Source organism: Choloepus didactylus, chromosome 2 (genome assembly GCF_015220235.1).
Source record: "Choloepus didactylus isolate mChoDid1 chromosome 2, mChoDid1.pri, whole genome shotgun sequence".
NCBI classification, from domain to species: Eukaryota; Metazoa; Chordata; class Mammalia; order Pilosa; family Megalonychidae; genus Choloepus; species Choloepus didactylus.
Window position 1 is genome coordinate 50,220,942 of NC_051308.1, and position 22,985 is coordinate 50,243,926.

Genomic DNA, 22,985 nt, shown 5'->3' on the forward strand with positions numbered 1-22,985 from the left:
AGAAAGACGGCTAATTTTGTATGAATTCTGCATGGAAGAGGCACTGCTCTCTGGATGAACTCAAGCTAATGATTCATTTAGCAATTATTGGAAGAGTGTTCTTTTTCTTTCACCAGATGCTTTGCTATTTCTAAAATAATTTGAAATAAATCACTTTACTGCTCAAACAGCAAGCACACTCCTGGGCATTTATCCCTGAGAAATGAAAACTTACGTCCACACAAAAACCTGTACATAAAATGGTACAGCTGCTGTGGAAAAAGCTGGCAGTTCCTTAAAAAGTTAAACATAGAATTACCATACGACCCTGCAATCCCACTTCTATGTATACACCCCAAAGAACTGAAAGCAGGAGCTCAAACAGATACAACAAAGTTCACAGCAGCATTATTCACAATAGCCAAAAGGTGGAAACAACCCAAATGCCCATCAACAGAGGAACAGATAAAATGTGGCTTATCGATACAATGGAATATTATTCAGCCATAAAAAGGAATGAACTTCTGTTACATGGATGAATCTTGAAATCATCATGTTGAGTGACATAAGCCAGACCCAAAAGAACAAACATTGTATGAGTCCACTTATATGAAATGTCTAGAATAAGCAAATTTACAGAGACAGAAAGTAGAAATTACCAGTGGCTGGGGTGAAGGGGAATGGGGAGTTATTGCTTAAAGGATAAAGAGTTGCTGTTTTGGGTGATGAAATAATTAGTAACAGAAGGTGGATGATGGTAGCACAATCTTATAAAAGTGATCAATACTACTGAATTGTAACTTAAAAACGGTGCAAATGGCAAACTTTATGTGTGTGCGTACAGGACAATACACCCCCCCAAAAAAAAAAAAACTATACATAAATGTTTTTATCAGATTTATTTGTAATAGGCAAAAACTGGAAATGACCTAGATGTCCTTCAGTGGATGAAAGTTAACCAAACTGTAGTAGATCCAGATTACAGACCAGTAGTACTCAGCAATAAAAAGGAATAAACTCTTGATACACACAACTTACATGCATCTCAAGGGCATTAGGCTGAGTGAAAAAACTCAATGTCAAAAGGTTACATACTCGATGATTCCATTTATATGACATGCTCAAAATGACAAAATTACCAAAATGGAGAACAGATTAGTGGTTGCCAGGGCTTAGGGACGGGTGGGTGTGACTATAGAGGCAGCAGGAGGGAGTTCTTTGTGGCTCTGTATCTTAATTGTGCTGGTAGTTACATGAATCTAAACAAGATAAAAGTGCACAGAAGCATACATACATACACAAAAGAGGGCAAGTAAAACTGACGAAATCCAAATAAGGTCTGTGGACTGTACCAATGTCAACTTCCTGGGTTTGATATTTTACTCCTTTGGGAAAGCTGGGTGAAAAGTACACAAGACCTTTTTGTACTATTTCTGCAACTTCCTGTATGTAATTATTTCAAAATAAAAAGATTTTAATAATAAAAAAAATCTATCAATATCCTAATATGCAAAACTAATAAAACCAGAGTTTCTGTGTACCAGGGCAGGGTTTAGATCTCAGTTAGCCAGACTACTGCTTCGCCCCCTAATGGTGGCTCCAGAGGCACCCTATGAATACTAAGGTATTTCTGGAATCTGAAAGTCGATGACTCAGATTTCTCATTTGCATACCCACAGTACCCTGCACATAATATAATTCTTTCAATTTAAAAAGAATATTTCTTTCAATTCTACATTTCTAAGTATAAGAATTTTATATACATAATTCCTTGTAATAACTGTAGGCAGTAAGTATCTCTTGGCAGGTAGGGCAGTAAAAAAGCCACCATTACTGCAATAGGAGTTACTGTTATTGGAGGAATGAGTTAGAAGAACAGTAAGTATACTCTGGTTTCTCTTCAGATCGCATAAATCTTTCGCCTTTTACTAAAGATTTCCGTGGAGAGAAACAACTCTGAGTTCTTAACTAATTTTTTGAGGCCTTGTCTTAACAAGGCTGATTATATTGTGCAAATGAAAGACTTAACCATTCAGGAAAATAACTTTATAGTTAAATAGATAGAAAGTAGCAACACTTAAAGAACACTCAATCCCAAATTCAGGCTGGACTTTCTTTAAGTGGGGAGAAAAAAAGGTTGTGATTGCTAACATTATATCTATATTTAATTAGTATGTTATCATGTATTCAATTAGTATCTTAATGTTGGAAACATGGGCTGGTTGAAACAACTTACAAACGTTCCCCACCGTTATATAATCAGGATTTAAAAGTCCAATAAAAATTGAAACCCCATATCCTTAGTGATAGCAAAAGTACCTGGTATTCAAAGGTCCTATATTGAGCACAGGTTTGGAGAATTTCTGGTTCCCTGATGCCAAATAGAGAGGGCTCAGAATCTTCCTCTGGATATCTCCTTGGAGGGACCCTGTCATGAAAGGTAGTGATATTCGCTCCAAAAATGAGACTTCATGAAGCTCCTAGAACAGACTGGTATAAACTGTTTCCTACTGTGTGCCTAATAAATGTTCAATAAATGCCTATTATGTATGACAGAATTTAGTCTGAAATTTGTTTTCATAAAACCAGGGAGCAAAATAACGAGGATTTGAATAACCTTCACCCACCTCAAACTTTTCAGCAGCCATTGAAAGAGGCTTCAGTCACAGACAAAGAAGCCACCCTTCATCATCTCTCTCATGTCCCCTGATCTTGCTCTTATGCTGCTACACCTTTTAATTTCTTTTTTTCAGAGACTTATCAACTGTCATGTCATGATTTTTAAAGGTAATAATCTTCTTAATGTTGACAGGCACCACCTTTAGGGAATGTAGAGGGAGAAGGAAGTGTTTCCTCTCTCCCCACTTCCCTTTACCTCCCCCCAAATTTCAGCTTCAGCCCACTGTTCAAACTGCACCATTCTTTTCTCTTAATCATGTCTCTTAGAACATTTATATAGGATGTGTGTGTGTGTGTGTGTAAATTAACTTTAATCTACCTTGTAAGAGGAGTTCTTCACATGAAAGTGCCCTAATCAGGAACCCACAATCAAGAAGGGGTCAATTTGCTTTTGAAGGGCCCTAATCAGAAAATCCCAGGCCCAGAAAGGCTACAAATCAAATAATTCCAATATTTGCTTCTAAAGCTGCACCTGAGAGTTTATGACAATAAGAAATATTAGAAATCTTTTTTTTCCTAATGAAAAGAGTAGTGTTCAACATGTGTGATATATTACATAATTTTCAGGCTCCAATTTCCTTGTAAGGACAAGGCATAAAAAGCCTGGAGCCCAGCCTCCAAAGCATCAGGGAGAACTGCCCTAGGTCTATCGATCACTCCCTTTGGTTCTATATCCCTCCACTTGATAAGCCTCCATGCCCTGATCAGCCTAGAAGACAGCTGCTCCAGCTGACAGAATAGAATTACATCAGCCTCAGAATCAATCTTTCCTGCAAGGTGCTTGTTAGAGTACCTAAAGATAGAGAACAGAGGCTTTACTAGTTTTCAGCAAGGTTCAATGATGGGTTTTATACCTGCCTACTAATAAATGTTTGTACATGTGGCAAAATTTAGCACTAGATTCGTTCCCTATAGCATACCACCTGGTGGCGAGATTGTGGGAGAGGAGACATTTAATTCGTACCGACCTCCAATTGCCAGGGAGGTTACCAAAAGATTTACCAAAAGACCTCAATTTGTGTTGACCAATCAAACAGGCTTTGATCAGGTCAAAACACAATCCTCTTCAAGGCTCTCAAGTCCACTTCCTCCAGGGAGCTTTCCCTGGTCATTCCAAGGTTGGACACTCTTCCAGCAATTTCTGGCTATACCAACCACAATCACTCATGAATACAGTAACACTTCATTAAATGTAATGCCAGGGCCATTTTCAGCCAGGACACACAAGCAGGGCCAGTTGTCCCTATTCAACAATGCCCCTGCTGTACCACTTACTATATATTTGAGTATCACCCCTATTAAAGTTATATGCTAGCCTAGCACCCCCAGAGTAAAAGCTTCTTGAGGAGATAAACCATGCCTCCTGCTTCCCTTAACCCACAGCACCTCTTACAGCCTGGGATACAAAACTTTTCTGTTTTTATAAACTGGTTTGTGACTGAGAAATTTCTCACCACTCCAACCCCGTATCACCACCTCAGGATTTTACTAAGTGTTTATATGGAATATCTCTCTCTCCCTCTAGCTCTCTCTCTCTCTCTCTCTCTCTCTCTCTCTCTCACACACACACACACACACAGGTACTTGACCTCTTAGTTTTGCAGCGCTAAACTCTTGGTTCTAATTTCATATTATTTGCCCCTAACTTCTTCAGGGATCTTTAAAGTAAGGCAAATAATATATTCCATGAACTGGTGGACATGAGAGAGAGGAAAGCAGGGTACTTGGTGGCTGAGTTAATAAGCAAATTCAATGTCTACGCATTACCATTGCAGAACCTATTTTTACATAAAACAGTCACAATACCTGTTCATACAATCACTGGGAAATCGCTACCACCTCAATTTTTTTCTGTAGCTGCAAATCTTATACATACCAAGAAGGAAATTTAGTAGGGATGAGACCAGAGAAAAAACAGTACAGCTGATGGATAAATTAGAGTAGGAGTTTGTTGTGTTTAGAAGGAATCATACCCAATGTGGGCTGACGAACCGTTCTTCTGCCACTAATCTGGGGGTTTCTTGCCCCTACAGTCTAGGGACTCTTCAGCCTGTGTTTTCTTTGCCCAGAGGGGCTGGCACAGAGCACGAGAATCTGCTTCTGCCAGGCAGCCCCTCTGTGAAAGGGCAAAGCTGTATAAAATCCAATTTTCTGCTAATAAGAATGGAATGAAAATCTGCACGCACAAACTATTTATTAATCTGCTCCCATCAGGTGGAGGAAGGCAGAGATACAAGAGGATCAGTGGAATAATCTTTGAGCAGGCAGCAGCTTAATGAAAACGAGGTAATACTTAAACTCTCTAAATTCCCTGGAGTTTAACACATGAAATGAAGCAAACATTGGCAAGGGACTGATCCTTTAAAAGAAGTCCCCAGCTAGAGATATGCATGCTCACCTCATGCCGACAAATACTTTATTGAAAGTCTACTATGTATCGACTGGGAGGTTGCAGGAGATTTGCAGAGATAAAATTCCTCTTAACCTCAAGCTTAGTTGGAACTATAATATGGCACAGGTGCAGGAAGGAGCCTTGGGAGTAGGACTCAGAGAAGGGAGAAATTAACGCTGGGGAGGTGGGGATGGGATGATGAGGGGAGAGGAGTCAGAGAAGGTTCCATGGCAGAGCATCCTCAGCACCTATCGCCTTGCCTGAAGGTCTCTTATGTCGTAGGCGCTCAATGAATATTTGTTAAACGAATCAAAACAGACCTTGGTTGTTTCGAAACAGATGGATTTATAAACAGTATTGAAACACAGAGGGCTAAATCTCAAATTTTTATGATCAAAACTTCATGAGCTAAAAACTGTATCTGTCCTTTAGGAAAGTGCCTCTGTTATCTCTGCATTCAAATACATAAGCAGTCACGCATCCCTTTTCTTTTCCTCCTAACCCCTCTGACAGGCACTGTAAAGTCCTCTGAGTCTACTTCCGAAAGAACTGCTTATTTACAGGTATGCCCCAATTTCAGAAACCTGCCACAAGAAAATATGTTCTCCGGAAAGAAATTTAGAAATGATTACTTGTAACACTCGTAAGTAACAATCCCCTTCTATATTTAAATGTTTTTCTGTAGAACATTACTCCCTTGCCAGAAAGGAGGAATGAGCAATTCTTAACTCCAAAGCAAGGAAGTCATCAACCACTGAAGGGGGAGGAAAAAAAACCCATAACCACAATATCATATATTGAGCATCTATTCTATACCAAACACCTACATGGATGGGTGTTTTATATCCACTATCTCTTTCTCCATAATCTGCCTCTCATGTTCCGAATAATAAAATTGAGGCTCAGAAGAGAGAAATGATTTTCCAAAATGCAGCAAAGTCAGATTTGAACTCAAGTCCATCCAGTTCCCAAGGCTGTGATCGTTCCATTATGCTAACTGCCTTGAATCAGAAATGAAAATAAAAGGGAAAATTTAATGACACTACAACCCCACATCATAATGTGATAGATACTGATATTTACCACATCAAACAAGAACTTGAGCACTAAAATGCTCTTTATCTGCTTGGCACCACCAGAGAACCACTTTGGGCTCAAATATATCCCTTCCCACACCCAGGCTTCCAGTGCACAACTGCTCCAGGAGGCCAATGGAGCCTGTGGTAAGGGAAGAGGGGACACAGTATTCCAAAGACTGGAGGAGCAGATGTTACAAAACTGGATGCAAATCTCACAGCATACGGAGTCTGAACAGCCCTTGATAGCTGCAGCTACACAAGCTCCCCCACCACATCTAGCATCTCTGCGAATACAATCAGCTTTACACCAAAGAAATTAGGAGGCTCAGAGGCACATCCTGACCGAGCTATAATCCTCAAAACCCTAACATCATGAAAATCTGTAGGACTAGTAGCCGGCCCACTTCCCTTTCATTTTCCTAAATGGAGCAACACCTCAAGCCACCCTCTCCCTAACTTATTCTTCCCTTTCTAATCATACTGAGCCCTTCTGGAACAGCATCTCCTCTACAGATGATCTTTCCAAATCTTACTATGGTAGTTTGGAGCTATGTACCCCAGAAAACCACATTCTTAAAAAATTAATCCATTCCTGTGGGTGTAAACTCATTGTAAGTAGGAAGTTTTGACGAGGTTCCTTCAGTTAAGGTGTGGCCCAACTCAATCAGGATGGGTCTTAATCTTATTACTACCAAAGCCCTTTATAAGCAGAGTAAAATTCAGGCAGAGAGAAAGAAAGCCATGGGGAACAGGCAGAAGCTGAAAGTCAACAGAACCCAAAAGAGAACGGAGAGGTTACCATGCACATTGCCAAGTGACAGAGGAGCCAAGGACCAAGGATCACCAGCAGCCAGCCCCGGAACCAGTCAGGAAGAAAGCACTGCCGTGATGAGGCCTTGATTTGGACTTCTCCTAGACTCAAAACCATGAGTCAATAAATTCCCATTGTTTAATCTAATCCACTGCACAGTATTGCTTGAGCAGCCATGAAAACTAAAACACTAGTGTGTAGTAACACAATTGTTTCCTGTGATATCTTCTTGAACGACGAGCAAACTAAAACACCTACCCATTCTTTGGAGGTCAGTTGGAGGTCAACCTCCTCTCAGAAGCAGTTTGATTATTTGAGCCCACGATGGTTTCACTGCTCTGACTATAAGTCCTGTCCCACTTAGCATCTACCTAAGAGTCTGTCTAGTGTTCCCAACCACACACCTAGGATTGATGCATTTTACTACCATGTTGCAAACTAGCACAGTGTCATTCATTTATTCCTTCAGTTAAATTCAATGAAATACTCACCTATTCTGTGTCAGGCATTAAAGATACAAAAATGATTCAATCTCAACCTTTCCCTCATGGGGCTCACAGTCTAAGGGGAGGAGGAATGGATAATACAAAATAAATTTGTACAAATAATTGTCAAGATATGATCCAGATATCACATCAACTTGTTTGTTTCCTTCCTATCACTTGGCTCAATCTGTAACTATTATGTTTGTCTATTAATTTGCTATCGTCTCTCCCACGAGGAGAAACTAGAATGTGAATCTCATCTGCCTGCTTCTCTATTATGCCCCCAGTACACAATATGGACTTGGGCACAGAAACACACTCATTAAAAGTCGCATTTGTGGAAGGAAACAAAGAGAGAGGGTGGGAGATGTCAGGAATGAGGAGCACTAAGCCCAGTGTAGAGGTCGGGCGATGCTTTGCCGGCAGGAAGACACCTGGGCCGAGATCTGAGGAGTCAGCAAGGACCAGAGAAGGAAAGGGGGAGGCACAATCCAGACACAGGGACAGGATGAGCAGTGGTAAGCAATGCAGTGGTAAGACAGCACAGCAAAGTGGGTAGGGGCAAAGCACTTAAATATCATTGTAGACCAGTGGTGCTCGACAAGGGCCACCCTTTGTCCCTTAGAAAGCATTTGGCCATGTCTGGATATTGTCACAACTTTGGGGGGAGGATACTCCTAGCATCTACTAGATAGAGGCCAGGGATGCTGCTAAACATCCTACAATGTACTCCCCACAAAAAAGAACCAATCCTGTCAAAGTTGAGACACCCTGCAGTAGACTAACATTCAAGGTATGCACTAGTCAAAGAACACAAGCTTTCTTCTGAAGTTCATGATTTCTACTGACGTCTTTAGACTAGCATTTGGATCAGAGAACATTTGCTTACCACTTCCTATAATATCCAAGAAAGGAAATATTAAGCAAGGAGTATCCATCTCCTATGAGACCTCTGTTTTTGCCAAAATAAGACTTTCAACAGACATCAGTGAACTCCCTATCACTACAAACCACTAGTGTCTGTTTTGTGATCTTCACCAAGGACACAGTATCAATTTCCTTCAGTTGGAAGTCCATCAGGACCTCATCATTGTCTCTCTCACCCAGAACTAATTCTAGGATTCCAAACCACCCACTCCTTATGAAAGGTAGTAAGTACAGTTATGAGAAAAACAGGAGGTGGTCAGTAAGCATTGGAGAGATGGATAAGTGGTTGGACGGATGAATGGATGGATAGATGGACAGATTCCTCAGGATCGCAAAGGACCAAGTCCTTGGAGGTCCAAAAGTATATTTCAACACCTTGTGCCCTTTTCCATGAAAAGCAAGGTTGAGCTGAATGTCAGCACCCTCTGACTGTCCCAGAGAATGCTTAGAAGAGGTCATCTCCCCAGGTAAGAAGTCAGGCAGTTGGACATGTTGGAGTGACAGGAGCTGGGAAGTCAGTGACAACAAAGTCACTTTGTGTAGATGCAACAGCACACAACAGGGCTGAGCCTACCACCCAACAGCAAAATCTGTGGTAGCTGCAAAACATGCCAGGGCCTGACCCTGTGTTCAGTTTCTCATTCTGTTTCACAATTGCTTCTCTTTAGATAAAAAGTTCTTAGTCCAAAATATGTTTCCTTATGTTGGCAAACATAATAAACATAAAAACAACATATATGTTGGCAAACAACAATATTATCTGAAATGTCTGCCTGAACTGTGACTCAAAAAGGAGAGAAAAAAATGACCATCTGGTCTGTTGTAAGAGACCCAGTAGTGTTCTGTTTGTAGGGAGTAGATCTCAGATGCTCACAGGGCTACTTTCTGTTACATCTCAAATTCCACTGTTCCATAAAGTTTCCCCAATTTCCTCAGCGCTGAAGTAGACATACTACCACCCACCTTTCTTGTCTCACTATTAATCCTTAAAAGGACAAATAAATAAAAAACATTTACAATAGGATCCAACATGTGAAAATGCGATTTACATCCAACTTTCATGGAAATATCTAGTGGGTGGAGCAACCTAAGAGTGGCACCCCACCCAGGGCAGACAAGCATGGGCCTTCCAGCTACGAACAGACCAGAGCTAGTAAAAGGGGGCAGGCAATCCCAGAAAACCAAAACGGAAATCAAGGTAAACATGTTACAGCTCTAAGCAATTTACGTCAACTCTCAAAGCAGAATATCAGTCTAGGCAGTGACCTATTTAGAAAGGAATTGTCTTCCAAAGATTCATTTGTAAGTCAAGTGTTCAGAACTTGGAATCCAAGCAATATTTTATGTCCCACAAAAGCTGACTGAACTTACAATATATCTAGTAAACTACACACTTAGAATTACAATGCTTTGCTATCATTAGTTAAATATATCAAAAAACACTTGGGAAAACAGATACATAACTTATAACTGGCCTTGACCTGAACCCTGAACCATAATCTGGAGCCTGAACTTTCTGGGATCCAAGTCGCTGCTCAAATGAGCTCTTGGAAACCGAAAGGGGAGGAATGAGAAGAACCCAGCCTCAAAGGGAAAGGGGCTGTGGAAGAATAAAAATGTTGTCTATGCAAAGGAGAGGCTAAATCTGCATATAATTGTGCCCAAGAGTCTCCCCTGAGTACCTCTTTGTTGCTCATATGTGGCCCTCTCTCTAACTAAGCCACCCTGGCAGGTGAACTCACTGCCCTCCCCTCTACGTGGGACCTGACACTCAGGGGTGTAAATCTCCCTGGCAATGCAGGATATGACTCCCAGGGATGAATCTGGACCTGGCATTATGGGATTGAGAACATCTTCTTGACCAAAAGGGGGATGCGAAATGAAACAAAATAAAGCTTCAGTGGCTGAGAGATTTCAAATGGAGTCAAGAGTTCACTGTGGTGGACATTCTTACTCACTATATAGATAACACTTTTTAGGTTTTAATGCACTGGAATAGCTAGAAGTAAATAACTGAAACTATCAAATTGCAACTCAGTAGCCTTGACTCCTGAAGACAATTGTATAACAATGTAGCTTGCAAGGGGTGACAGTGATTGTGAAAACCTCGTGGATCACACTCCCTTTATCCAGTGTATGGACGGATAAGTAGAAAACTGGGGACAAAAACTAAATGAAAAATAGGGTGGGATGGCGGGATGATCTGGGTGTTCTTTTTTACTTTCATTTTTTATTCTGATTCTGATTCTTTCTAGGGTAAGGAAAATGTTCAAAAATAGATTGGGGTGATAAATGCATAACTATATGAACATACTGTGAATAGTTGATTATACACCATGGATGACTGTATGGTACGTGAATATATCTCAATAAAACTGAATTAACAAAAAAAGTTGTCTAGCATCTCTTAAGTGGAGCAAGAGGCTCTGGAGCCTACCCCTGACATACTCTAAAGAATGGAAATCTACCTATCACATCTAGAAGGGTACAGGTGAATAGCCACCACCTGCCCCCTACATAAGCAGACAAAATGAGCTGCAGCAGAAGGTAAATGAGCCAGCTTATTGCCCCAGTAGTACCAGGGAGAAGGGGGGAAGGGAATTCCTGTAGCATGCTCTGCAGCAGGGTAGATGACCAGGGGATCTTAAAGACAAGAAGGAAGAAATTCCTACAGTTGCCCACAGCTGGTGGGGGGAGTGTCCAGGGGCCACATTCGATTCTAAAAGATAAGAGTGAATTGGGAAGGAACTTCATCAACTTTTCAAAAGTGTAATTTGTACTAAATGACAAGGTTACACAATCAGATTTTTGGTACCTTCAAAGGCAAACAAGGGACAAAAAGATAAAGACCATGGGGAATGCCTTCCCCAACACAGGGCACACACACACATTTTACAACAGAAAAGTGCTTAATTCCAAATTGTTGCTGAATACTATACGTGGGTCAGCTCCAGTTACAAAAGTGATGTCAAATATTGAAATCAAGTTTGGAAATTGAGAAAGTTTATCAGTTATTCACTAAGTACCTTCTTTAGTCCTCCAAATAAAGTGTCAGTCTCCAACTCAAATTCTTCGTCCAGTTCCTCTTCATGTTCTGACAAGAAAAACAGTCTCCATTAGTCACAATTCTAAACAAAACTGGGGTGATTTACTACAAGAAGTACTAAAAGAAATTGGAACAGGTCAATGGAAAAGCTGTCTGGACTAAGCCACACACATGGAAACACGTCACACTCCTTGGCCTTCCTCTCCAGCTTTCTGCGACCTGGGTTCCTGGAAATACATGCTGAGCCTGATAGAAACGTCCCCTTCATCTTGTAATTACGGTCACAAAAGGAAAGGGGATCAAGAGAGAAAAACATCCAATACAGAGAAACATGGAAGGGTTAGTGCAAATGCCACACTTGTACAGGTAGTTAAAACATTCATAAGGGATCATGCCCCAAAACAGGGGGATCACAACTGCATTATATAATACTAACAAGATTATAAAATGGGAATAACGTAATGATAGTAGCATCTTTTTTAAGTAAACAATACAACAGGTTAAGAATGAAAGATGTAACAAAATCTTCATTCAAATACTTCTCGAGGGTATGCAACACCCAGACATGGAGAGAGACACAAAGGGTGAGCCTGAACAAGAGCGGATGCCTTTTGCACTCCTGGGGCCCAGTGTACGCTAGGGAAGATAAACAAAGAATTAAGACTTCACAATAGTGCTGATGGGTGCCATGAACAGGAGTAAGTAAGGAATACTATGGGGACTGACTTTGAGATGGCCGTGGGTTTCCAGTAGGCAGTTAGATCAGCGTGGGTGGAGCTCATGAGTGTCCTAAATTGGAGATAAAGACCTAAGAATCCTAGTATAAAGGTAGTGACGAAGCCACCAGATGGCTGAGATCCCCCAAAAAGGCACCAAGAGTACCCAGACCAGAAAAGGGAAAATCAGTGCTTAGAGGACCAAGAAATGTACAAAAACCACAGGAGACCAAAAAGGACTATCCAGAAAGATCAAAGGAAAACCAGGAGAGAGCGGTGTCACTAAATCATAACCATGAAATGAGGTTGGTTTCAGAGCAGGATCAAGAGGCAGCTCACACACACTAGATGCGAAGAGCAGCCCCAGCCCCAAAGCACAGGCAACTGAGCCCCTAGGAAAACCGAGAAGGAAGGGTTAGTGAGCACCGGCCCAGGCACCACAGCACAAGTCCAGGGAGCCCGTTCTCACGGCATCCACGTGCTCCACCCACCTCCCATGGAGGCATGTGACTGCAGTAGTCACTGGCCCTCTCGGCTGCAGCTGCATATACACTGTGTTTCCTGTGTGTGCTGCACTGCACCCAGACTCAAGTCTGAGGGAACAGCCAGCAAACAAATGGCCAGCTATAGCATTCCAACAAAGAAGTGGCAGAAACCTATGGATTTACTAATGCAAAGAGTGAAAACCCCCTCTGCCCCTCCCCTCTTCTGTTTTGGTTTCACTTTCATAAAAAATGCAATCATGTAAAATTGAAACAAAGCCAAAACTTAGCTCTTTTTACTTCTTCTTCCTTTTTAAAAGAGGACATTCAGGAGCAATGAGGTTCATACACTAAGTGCCAGACTTCCTGAAGCTGGAACATATCACCCTCTAGTGGGAAAAAGGTATCCTCTGCAGACAGTACAGTTATGATGAAATCTGTACAGTGCTGTTCAATAGAAATGCAATATGAGGCACATATATAATGTTAACAATTCTAGGAGCCACACTTTAAAAAATAAAAAAGTGAAATTAATTTTCGTGTACTTTATTTATTGCAGTTTATCCAAAATTTATTATTTCAAAATGTGGTCAATATTAAACAATTACTAATAAGTCATTTTACATACCTATTTTTCATACTAAGTCATTAAAATGCAGTGTGCGTGTTAACATTCACATCACATCCCCATGAGGACTGCCCATCTTTCAAATGCTCATTAACCAAACAGGGTCTCACAGCTCTAGACCAAAAATCCCCTCCCTCATGTTTTGGGGAATTCCTACAAATTACCCCTGCATGAGTTCTTGACACAAACTGTGCTGATTTGTATGTATGTCTCCCAGAAAAAGCCATATTCTTTAATGCAATCTTGTGGGGACAGATATATTAGGGTAGATTAAGTTGGAGCCTTTGGATTTGGTTGTTTCCATGGAGATGTGACCCACCCAACTGTAAGTGATAACTGATTAGATAATTTCCATGGAGGCATGGCCCCGCCCATTCAGCGTGGGCCTTGATTAGTTTACAAGAGCCCTATGTAAGTGCTTAGACAGGAGCTCAGAGCTTCAGCCAAGACAGAGCAACTGAGAGTGACATTTTGAAGAGGAGCTGCAGCTAAGAGAGGACAAAATGCCCCAAAAGCAACATTTTGGAGAATGCCATTTTGAAACGCAACCTAGGAGCAAGCAGATACCAGCCACATGCCTTCCCAGCTAACAGGTTTTCCGGACACCGAAGGACATTCTTCAGTGAAGGTACCCCCTTACCTTGGACGCTTTATGGCCTTAAGACTGTAACTTTGTAACCAAATAAACCCCCTTTATAAAAGCCAATCCATTTCTGGTATTTTGCATAATGGCAGCATTAGCAAACTGGAACACAAATACTATATGACATACATTTTAAATTGCAACAAATTAAATCTACCTTGACACTTTCATGACCCCTTTGGAAATCACTGTCTTCAGATTTTCTTAAATTAGCTGAAATTTCACAGCTGTAAAATTTAGTTGATACAGGAGAACGGAAGCTGAGAACCTGCAGCAGGATATCTATCAAGGAAGAATGATGACCTTCAGAACATCTCTTGTTATACCTTTTTAGATAGGGACACCACATCCTCAACCCTTGGGCAGCGCTATATTTTTAACCACAACTCAAATAACAACCAAGCAATTCAAATACAGCCAAGCAAGAGGGTGCTGCAAACAGTAAGAAGCCTTCTGTGCCTGGTGTCTCTCTCTGCCCAAGACTGTCGGGTAGAGCTGGCTTTCTTCTAGAAGCCCTAGTTCCATTTCCCAAAATTCAGTGCTTAAAACTGTCTGAGAGCATAGAAAGGAAGCAATTTCAGCTGATGAGTCCTCATTACTATGTCAGCAGCTGGTTCTTTCCTCCCAACAAAAGGATACATCAAAGCCCCACCCTACCTACAAAGTGAGAGGATTTGCATTTTAATCACTGCCAATGAGCCATGGTGGTAAACCACTTACTTAAAACATCTAACTACCCTCCTTTCACCCTAAACATTTTGATGGGGAATTAATCCCGGGGTGAGGTAATTAGATGGCAATAATCAGGAAGAAGCAGCACACACAGACACACATATCCATGTACACACACAACATACACTAGTCTCACACAAGCCACTGTGAGGGAGCAGCACACCCAATCACGGCACAATGTGCCCTGCTGTTTCTATGCATTTGAAAAATTCCAATCAGCTCCTACTGATTCTTTAGGAAGAATCAGTAGGAGTATGGTAGTAGATGAGAGCAGAGAAGGGGAGAAAAGATGGGCTTCTAAGGATAAGAGAATTTAATGGTAAGCAACTCTCAAATATCTGTATGCAGATTAACAATATAGAAGTGGGGTGATAAGACACTGGTTTTTCTATGACACTCTTGAGGCATGGAGGCTCCTACTCTCCTCTCCCCCAAATTCCCACTCTCAGGAAAGAGTGAGTTAGCAATAACCCAAGCAAAACCAAATCAGGTATGTTAATAGGATGCAAAGCAATAAACTGCAAACGTGGCCTCCAAACCTCCTGTGCCAGTTTGGATATATTATGTCCCCCCAAAAATCCACATTCTTTAATACAATCTTGTGGGGGCAGACTGATTAGTCCGTTGATTAGGGTGAAACCTCTGATTGAATTATTTCCATGGAGGTATAGACCCTGCCCATTCAAGGTGGGTCTTGATTAGTTCACTGGACTACTTAAGAGAGCTCAAGAGCCAACTCCAGATTCTTGCTGATGCTCAGAGACACTTGGAGATGCAGACAGAAGGATGTTTGGAGATGCTAAAATAAGAGGCGAAGCCCAGAGTTTGCCCCAGAGAAGCTAAGAGAGAACCCCCAGATGCTAAGAGAGAAACGCCCTGGGAGGAAGAAGCAAGGACACAAAGGAGCTGAGAGAGAGGAGTGAGTTCAGACAGAAGCCCAGAGACACTTTGAAGAAAGCCATTTTGAAACACAACCAGGAGCAAAGGACCAGCAGATGCCAGCCACATGCCTTCCTAGCTGACAAAGGTGTTCCAGACGCTATTGGCCATTCTTCAGTGAAGGTATCCTCTTGTTGATGCCTTAGTTTGGACACTTATGGCCACAGAACTAAAAATCTGTAACCTAATAAATCCCCTTTATAAAAACCAATCCATTTCCGGTATTTTTCATAATAGCATTAGCAAACCAGAACACCTCTGAAACACGATGAGCAGGGCTGCTCACCTGCTACTCACCTAAGTAATTCTGGGATCTATCAAGGTAGACTGCCAGGAGTGCAATTTGCGTAGGAATCCTCAGCGCTCCTGGGAGAGGTAGACAAAGCTCCATAAGGAATGGAAACTCTCAAGCAAAGAGGGAGCTCTGTTGTATGTCCTTTGTTTGGGATCCAACATAGAGCATTGGCTGGGGGTGCTGAGGAGAGGGGAGGAGCTGTGGAGTCTAATACTGAGTTCTGCCCTCAAATACCCTCCAGCCCAGGCCCTGTCCCAAGTCACTGTGACAGGTTTATTAAAAATGGTAAGAAAACAGACTTTGTGAAAGCCAATACTCATCTCACCTTAAGGACCTGGGTCAACAACCAGAAGAAAATGCCTGAAAATGCTCGGAGACTTGGCATCACACTAGAAGAGTGGCGACTTGAGTACCCAAGACTGCTGTGACTCTTTCATGTGCCCCTGTTCAAAGGTAACAAGGGGAACAGGGTCAACTGTAATGTGAAGCTCAGAGCCTCAGCTGTGCCTCAACATCCACTGTGGACGCCAGCCATCAAGAGAGGCTGTCAAGTCCTTGGCTATACACTTGGGTCCATTCACAAAAGCTGTATTAACTGAAGGATCCCCAGGGCCCTGCCCACACTGAGCCAGCTCACCTGGTTCTAAGGTCAAGGTCACCTATTCAAGGTCAGGTCCATCTTTGTTTCATTACCCTAGACTGGGCCGTCCAGAGTTGCCAACCATTTTGCAACCAAATTCCTCTGATCATAAGAAGGAAAAATTTCAACCTGATTAACAAAACCCACCCCCCATGAGAAGTCAGTGTATTGTACAAACAATGAAAAGAAAGACTTAATCTATAAATGAGCTCTTCTATCCTTTTCTCATAAACTATGATTAGTGATGAAGAAATTCACTGGAGCATATAAGAATAAACAAAAGGTAGAAGGTGAATGCTCTCAACTAAGAGTTGCATCCCAGTTTAATAACACTTCCTATATAAAAGCAAAAAATTTGGGGGTGGAAATTCGAATAAATACTTTGTTCTATAAAAATCAATTTCTCTTTAAATATCAGGGCTCCCTGGGGTCATAGAGTTTATTTACAGAAATATTAACTACCAGTCACTGAAGATTAAAAAATTGAAAATAAAGCACCTGTGAAATGAAAATACAAATCCATGGGAAATACAATTTGATTCACAAAAACGTCATTAAGTTCTGGAAATAAAAATGGAGAAGGTTATAAAACACTGTCAACGTATTTAACGTCATCAAATTGCACACTCAAAAATAGGTAAAATGATGTTATATTATGTATATCTTACCACAATAAAAATTTTTTTTAAATATCATTAATTGAAACTTTTCAGGAAGTCATCTACTGTATAAAAGGTGTGCCTGGGCTCTATAAAGCCAAAACATCTAGGGTTATTGGTATTTTTTCGAAAGTAATCCTCATAGAAAACACAATTTACAAATAAATCCAAGATACTATTCTTTGAAAAACTGAATAAACCTACTAAATAGACAAATGTTTAGCATATCTCCTAAAACAGGAGAAATGAGATACATGGGGGATTCAAGACATAAGAATATGATATGGAATTGTATGTTAACACATTTGAAAATTTTAAAATAGAAAAATATAAATTATTAAAACTGACCTACAAAGACACAGAAAACCTAAACAGCACAAATAACCCTGTGTGCTAGTTTGAATGTATTACGTCCCCCAGAAAAAGCCACATTCTTTGATGCAGTCTTGTGGGGCAGAGGTTATCAGTGTTGATTAGATTGAGTGTTTCTGTGGAGATGTGCCCCACCCAACTGTGGGTGATGACTCTGATTGGATAATTTCCATGGAGGTGTTGCTCCACCCATTGGCGGGGGTCTAAGTTTATAAGTGGAGCCATATAAATGAGCTGACGGGCAGAGGGAACTCAGTGCAGCTGTGAGTGACATTTTGAAGAGGAGCTACAGCCAAGAGGGACACTTTGAAGAAAGCACAGGAGCTGCAGATGAGAGACAGTTTGAAGATGGCTGTTGAAAGCAGATTCTGCTCTGGAGAAGCTAAGAGAGGACAAATACCCCAAGTACAACTAAGAGTGACATTTTTGAGGAACTGCAGCCTAGAGAGGAACGTCCTGGGAGAAAGACATTTTGAAACCAGAACTTTGGAGCAGAAGCCAGCCATGTGCCTTCCTAGCTAACAGAGGTTTTCCGAACACCATTGGCCATCCTCCAGTGAAGGTGCATGATTGCTGATGTGTTACCTTGGATGCTTTATGGCCTTAAGACTGTAACTGTGTAACCAAATAAACCCCTTTTATAAAAGCCAATCCATCTCTCGTGTTTTGCATTCTGGCAGCATTAGCAAACTACAACACCCTGTATAGCATAAGTCCTAACATTAAAGCCCAATATTATCTGCTGCCTTGGCTTTGCGGGGAAACGAGAGGGCCCTGAATGGACTGACTGTAAGTTCCTGCAGATGTGGCCCCACAGCCAAACAACCTTCCTTACCAAGGGGACCAGGAACAGTTCCCGCTTATCCCTGAGCAGCAGGCGTTGGCTCTCCGCCACCAAGCACATCTCCCCAAGGAAGAGGGGAAAGGGGGAAGGAGGGAAAAGGAAGACGAGGGGAAAGGGGATGTTCTAGTTTGCTAGACTGCTGTCGATTCTGTCTGTCCAGTGCTGCGGATCTTGGTTTTGGACAGTCCCATAAGCCTAAGGGAGAAATCCCTCCCTCACCAACAGGGTAAAGTGTCTTCCAAAGAGACTCCACCTTAGAGAGACTTACAAGTAAATGCTATCAAACTTAGATGCAGGCATTTCATATACTATTTAAACAGTTCCATAATATGAAATGACAAACAATAATGGAAAGTTTCCCATTTGTTCTATAAAGCTAACAGGAAGTTGATTTTGAGATTTAAGGATGAAACAAAAAATTAAACTAGAAATGAACCAATCTGACTCAGAAATAGGTATTTTTAAAAAATGAAAAACTTGGCAACAGTGTATTTAAAAATACCATGGTTGTGGTAGGTTGTCTTAGAAATCCATATGGTTTGCTACTGAAGATTGGTTAATTTAAAATATCAGTAGGTCAAAAATGGAAAACCATTTAATCTGAAAAGGTACTTTAAAAATGGGTAAAATTCAACACTTTCAGCAGATCTAAAAAAATTAATAAAAACAAGCTAGATACGGCGATTCCTTAACATGATTAAAGCAAGCAAAGCTTGTTCAACTTTCCTTTAATGGTAATAACAATATAAGGATTTCCATTAAAGTCAGAATTAAACCAAGGATGGCACCCTTTTCCCAACTATTACAATATTCTACAAGTCCTAGCTAAAGCAACAAAAGATGAAGCAAAAACACTATCATTATCTGTATCTGTCATCTAAACAGAAAAATCAGGAGAATCAACTAAAAAACAAAAAGAGAATTCAATAAATTGTTAGAATATATAATCAATAAACCAAAATAAATAACCAGTAAAAACAGACCAGAGAGACCTAAGATGGCGGCTAGGTGAAACAGGGCAAAAAAACACCTCTGTGAAAAATACTAGATAAAAACCAGAAAGTGACCCAGAACACCACTGCCAGTGATCTACCAGTTGGACAAGGTCTGCTAAATCCTCAGAGAACATGCATTTGGTGAAACCAGGAACCTGCATTCTGAAACGAGTGAGTGAGTCAACTGAAAGTCCCACGGCCGTGCTGTGGTGTGGAGAAACAGTGGGCTGGCGTTTGGAGACGGACTAGTTCTCTGAAAAAAAAAAAAAGCCCAGGAGCAGCTGCAGATATGACAGGGAGAGCCGTGCAATGAAGCATGGCGGGAGCGGGCTGGGCTAACACCTCAGTGTCTGGCGTGGAGATACCCCTTCCCACACCTGCTGCTGATTACCTCGAGACCGGAGGAGCAGAGGGGAGCCAAAAGGAGAAAAAAAAAAACCACATTCCTTGCAGCCATCTCCCCAGTGGGCAGGGGATGCTCCTGCCCGGGGCCAGACCCACAGCCCAGAGCTCACCAAGAAACCCAGTGTGATGGGGAATCTTTACCGCAGCACTACACACAAGCCACAATATCGGCCGTGGACAGTGACCTTTAATATACCCAAGGCTGACAGTCCCAGAGCTGGGAGGGCGGAGCTGTGCGAAAAGGGGGAAGGTAACGCATCCCATTCAACCATCTTTGAAGCAGGCTGGGAGCACCCCTGCACGGCCCAGGGACCCAGGGCTTCCCTGGTGGGCTGGCGCGCACTAGTGATGTGGTGCGGCCCTCCCTCAGCAGAAGTCCTGGAAAAGCACAGCTGGGAAGGGGGAACCACTCGGAAATCCAAGGGACCCTACGCAAATACCAAGGACTTGCGGGTCAGCGGCAGAGACAATCGGTGGAAAGACTGAAAAGAAGGCTTAGGCTCTGGCAACAGCCTTAAATCTCCAGGATCACCTGGGAGGTTTGATTATTAAAGCTGCCCTGCCTGCCTAACCACCCAGACACATGCCCCACATTCAGGGTGGACAGCACCAGCAACACACCCAAACTTGGTGCACCAATTGGACCCCGTAAGAATCAGAACCCCACACACCACAAAGACAAAGTGGGCAGAACTGACTTGAGGGGAATAGGTGACTGACGGATGCCATCTGCTGGTTAAAGAAAGTGTACGCCACCAAGCTGCAATTCTGTCAAATTAGGGATCAAGTAAAGCAAATGCCAAGGGGCCAAAAAACAACAGAAAATCTTAAAGCATATGATAAAACCAGACAATATAGACAATGCAAACCAAAGCACCCAAATCAAAAGATCAGAAGGCACAGTATTTGGCACAATTAATCAAAGAATTACAGACAGGCAACAAGAGCATGGCTCAGGATATAAAGGACATGAAGAAGAGCATGGCACAGGATATAAAGGACATAAAGAAGACCCTAGAAGAGCATAAAGAAGGCATTGCAAGAGTAAATAAAAAAATAGAAGATCTTATGGAAATTAAAGAAACTGTTGGCCAAATTAAAAAGACTCTGGATACTCATAACACAAGACTAGAGGAAGTTGAACAACTCAGCCTCCTCAAGGACCACAGAACAGAAAATGAAAGAACAAAAGAAAGAATGGGGAAAAGAATCAAAAAAATCAAAATGGATCTCAGGGATATGATAGATAAAATAAAACATCCAAATTTAAGACTCATTGGTGTCCCAGAAGGGGAAGAGAAGGGTAAAGGCCTAGAAAGAGTATTCAAAGAAATTGTTGGGGAAAACTTCCCCAACCTTCTACACAATATAAATATGCAAAGCATAAATGCCCAGCGAACTCCAAATAAAATAAATTCAAATAAACCCACTCCAAGACATATCTGATCAGACTGTCAAATACTGAAGAGAAGGAGCAAGTTCTGAAAGCAGCAAGAGAAAAGCAATTCACGACATACCAAGGAAACAACATAAGACTAAGTAGTGACTACTCAGTGGCCACCATGGAGGCGAGAAGGCAGTGGCATGACATATTTAAAACTCTGAGAGAGAAAAATTTCCAACCAAGAATACTTTATCCAGCAAAACTCTCCTTCAAATTTGAGGGAGAGCTTACATTTTTCACAAACAAATGCTGAGAGATTTTGCTAATAAAAGACCTACCCTACTTCGGATACTAAAGAGAGCCCTACCAACAGAGAAAAAGGCTGAGGGACTTCACCACCAGTAGATCAGTCCTATAAGAAATGCTAAAGGGAGTTGAGCAGGCTGAAAGGAAGGGACACTAAACAGTTGACTGAAAGTACATGAAGAAATAAAGGGTACCACTAAAGATCACATGGCAAATATAAATAGTAATACTACTGTATTTTGATTTGTAACTCCACTATTTACTTCCTACAGGATCTAAAATACATAAACTGTAATGATAAATCAGTGGTTTTGGACTCAATGTAAAATATGTAATTTTTGACAAGAACTACATAAAAGTGGGGGAATGAGGGAGTATAGGAACATAGTTTATGTGTCCTATTGAAGTTAAGTTGGTATCAAAGAAAAACAAGATTGTTACAGATTTAAGAGGTTAAATTTAAGCCCCAAGGTAAACACAAAGAAAGTATCAGAGAATATGACCATAGAGATGAAAAGTAGAGTAGGGGTTCTGAGAAGTGGGGGAAGGAGCAATGGGGAGTTAAAAATTAGTGTAGGGTTTCTGTTTGGGGTGAAGGGAAACTTCTAGAAAGGGATGGTGGGAAGGTGATAGCATTGCAACATTCTAAATGTGATTAATCCCACTAATGGAATGCTAGGGAGGGGGTGGAATGGGAAGATTTAGGCTGTATATATGTTTCCACAATTGGGAAAAAAAAAAAAAAGTCTAAATAGATAAATAGATGACAATTAAATGCCAAGGATGATCCTGGATGGGCTCTGAGGATGGAGGAGAGAAGTCTCAAAGGGACACAGATGGGACATAAGAAAAAAAAAAAAAAAAAAGGAAATATAGAATGTAAGCTTTGTATCAAGGTTGAATTTCTTGAACTTCTTAGCTGCGTTTAATGGGATTGCATAAAAGAATGTTCTTATTCATGGGAATTGTATATGTGAATTATATTGTTTTTTTCAAGGATGTGTGCAGCTTGCTCTTATATGTTCAGAAGACACAGCAATAGATGATGGATGATAGATAGGGAGGGAGAGAGGGAGGGAGGGAGGAAAAGAAAGAAAGAAATGGTGGTGTGACAGGATGTTAAAGGTGGTGGATCGGGGTATCAGGGGAGGGGGGTCAGGGTGCTGGAGTTCTATGTATGGGGTTTGTACTGTTTTTGCAACTGTTCCTGTAAGTTTGAATTTATCTCAAAATAAAATTTCTTATAAAAAAAAAAAAAGTAGACCAGAAATAATCACCAAGAAAGTATAAGAAATACAATAGGAAAATACCCCAACCATAAAAGAGAGAAAAAAAGACAATAACAATAATCTTAAGAATTTTAGCAGAACTTGTTATGAAGAAGAACACAAACCTTTATTAAGGGTTTAAAAGACTGAGTAAATCAGTAAAATGGCATATTCCCAGATGTAAAGATACAATATTATAAAAATGTCAATTATTTACAAATTTCTAGGCTTATTACAATTCTAATTGAAACCCTAATGAGATTTTTGGAACTTGCTGAT

The 22,985-nt window shown here is 41.2% G+C and overlaps 1 protein-coding gene and 1 non-coding gene across 10 annotated transcripts in view; one reads left to right on the forward strand and one right to left on the reverse strand.

Moving 5' to 3' along the window:
- The window catches only part of HHAT (hedgehog acyltransferase), a 404,545-nt gene that overhangs the window by 359,515 nt on the left and 22,045 nt on the right, over positions 1-22,985 (reverse strand). For 8 of the 9 annotated variants that reach the window (XM_037824548.1, XM_037824553.1, XM_037824584.1 and 5 more), the window contains one exon: positions 11,379-11,446. In XM_037824548.1, coding sequence (XP_037680476.1) covers positions 11,379-11,446 — 68 coding nt within the window. Of the gene's footprint in view, positions 1-1,277; positions 1,376-2,298; positions 2,330-11,378; positions 11,447-22,985 lie in introns of those variants that run through there. The other variant, XM_037824563.1, reaches the window with a different exon arrangement.
- LOC119528406 lies at positions 1,864-1,979 on the forward strand. The gene has a single exon (XR_005215704.1). It is a non-coding gene; the product is annotated as a U5 spliceosomal RNA (small nuclear RNA).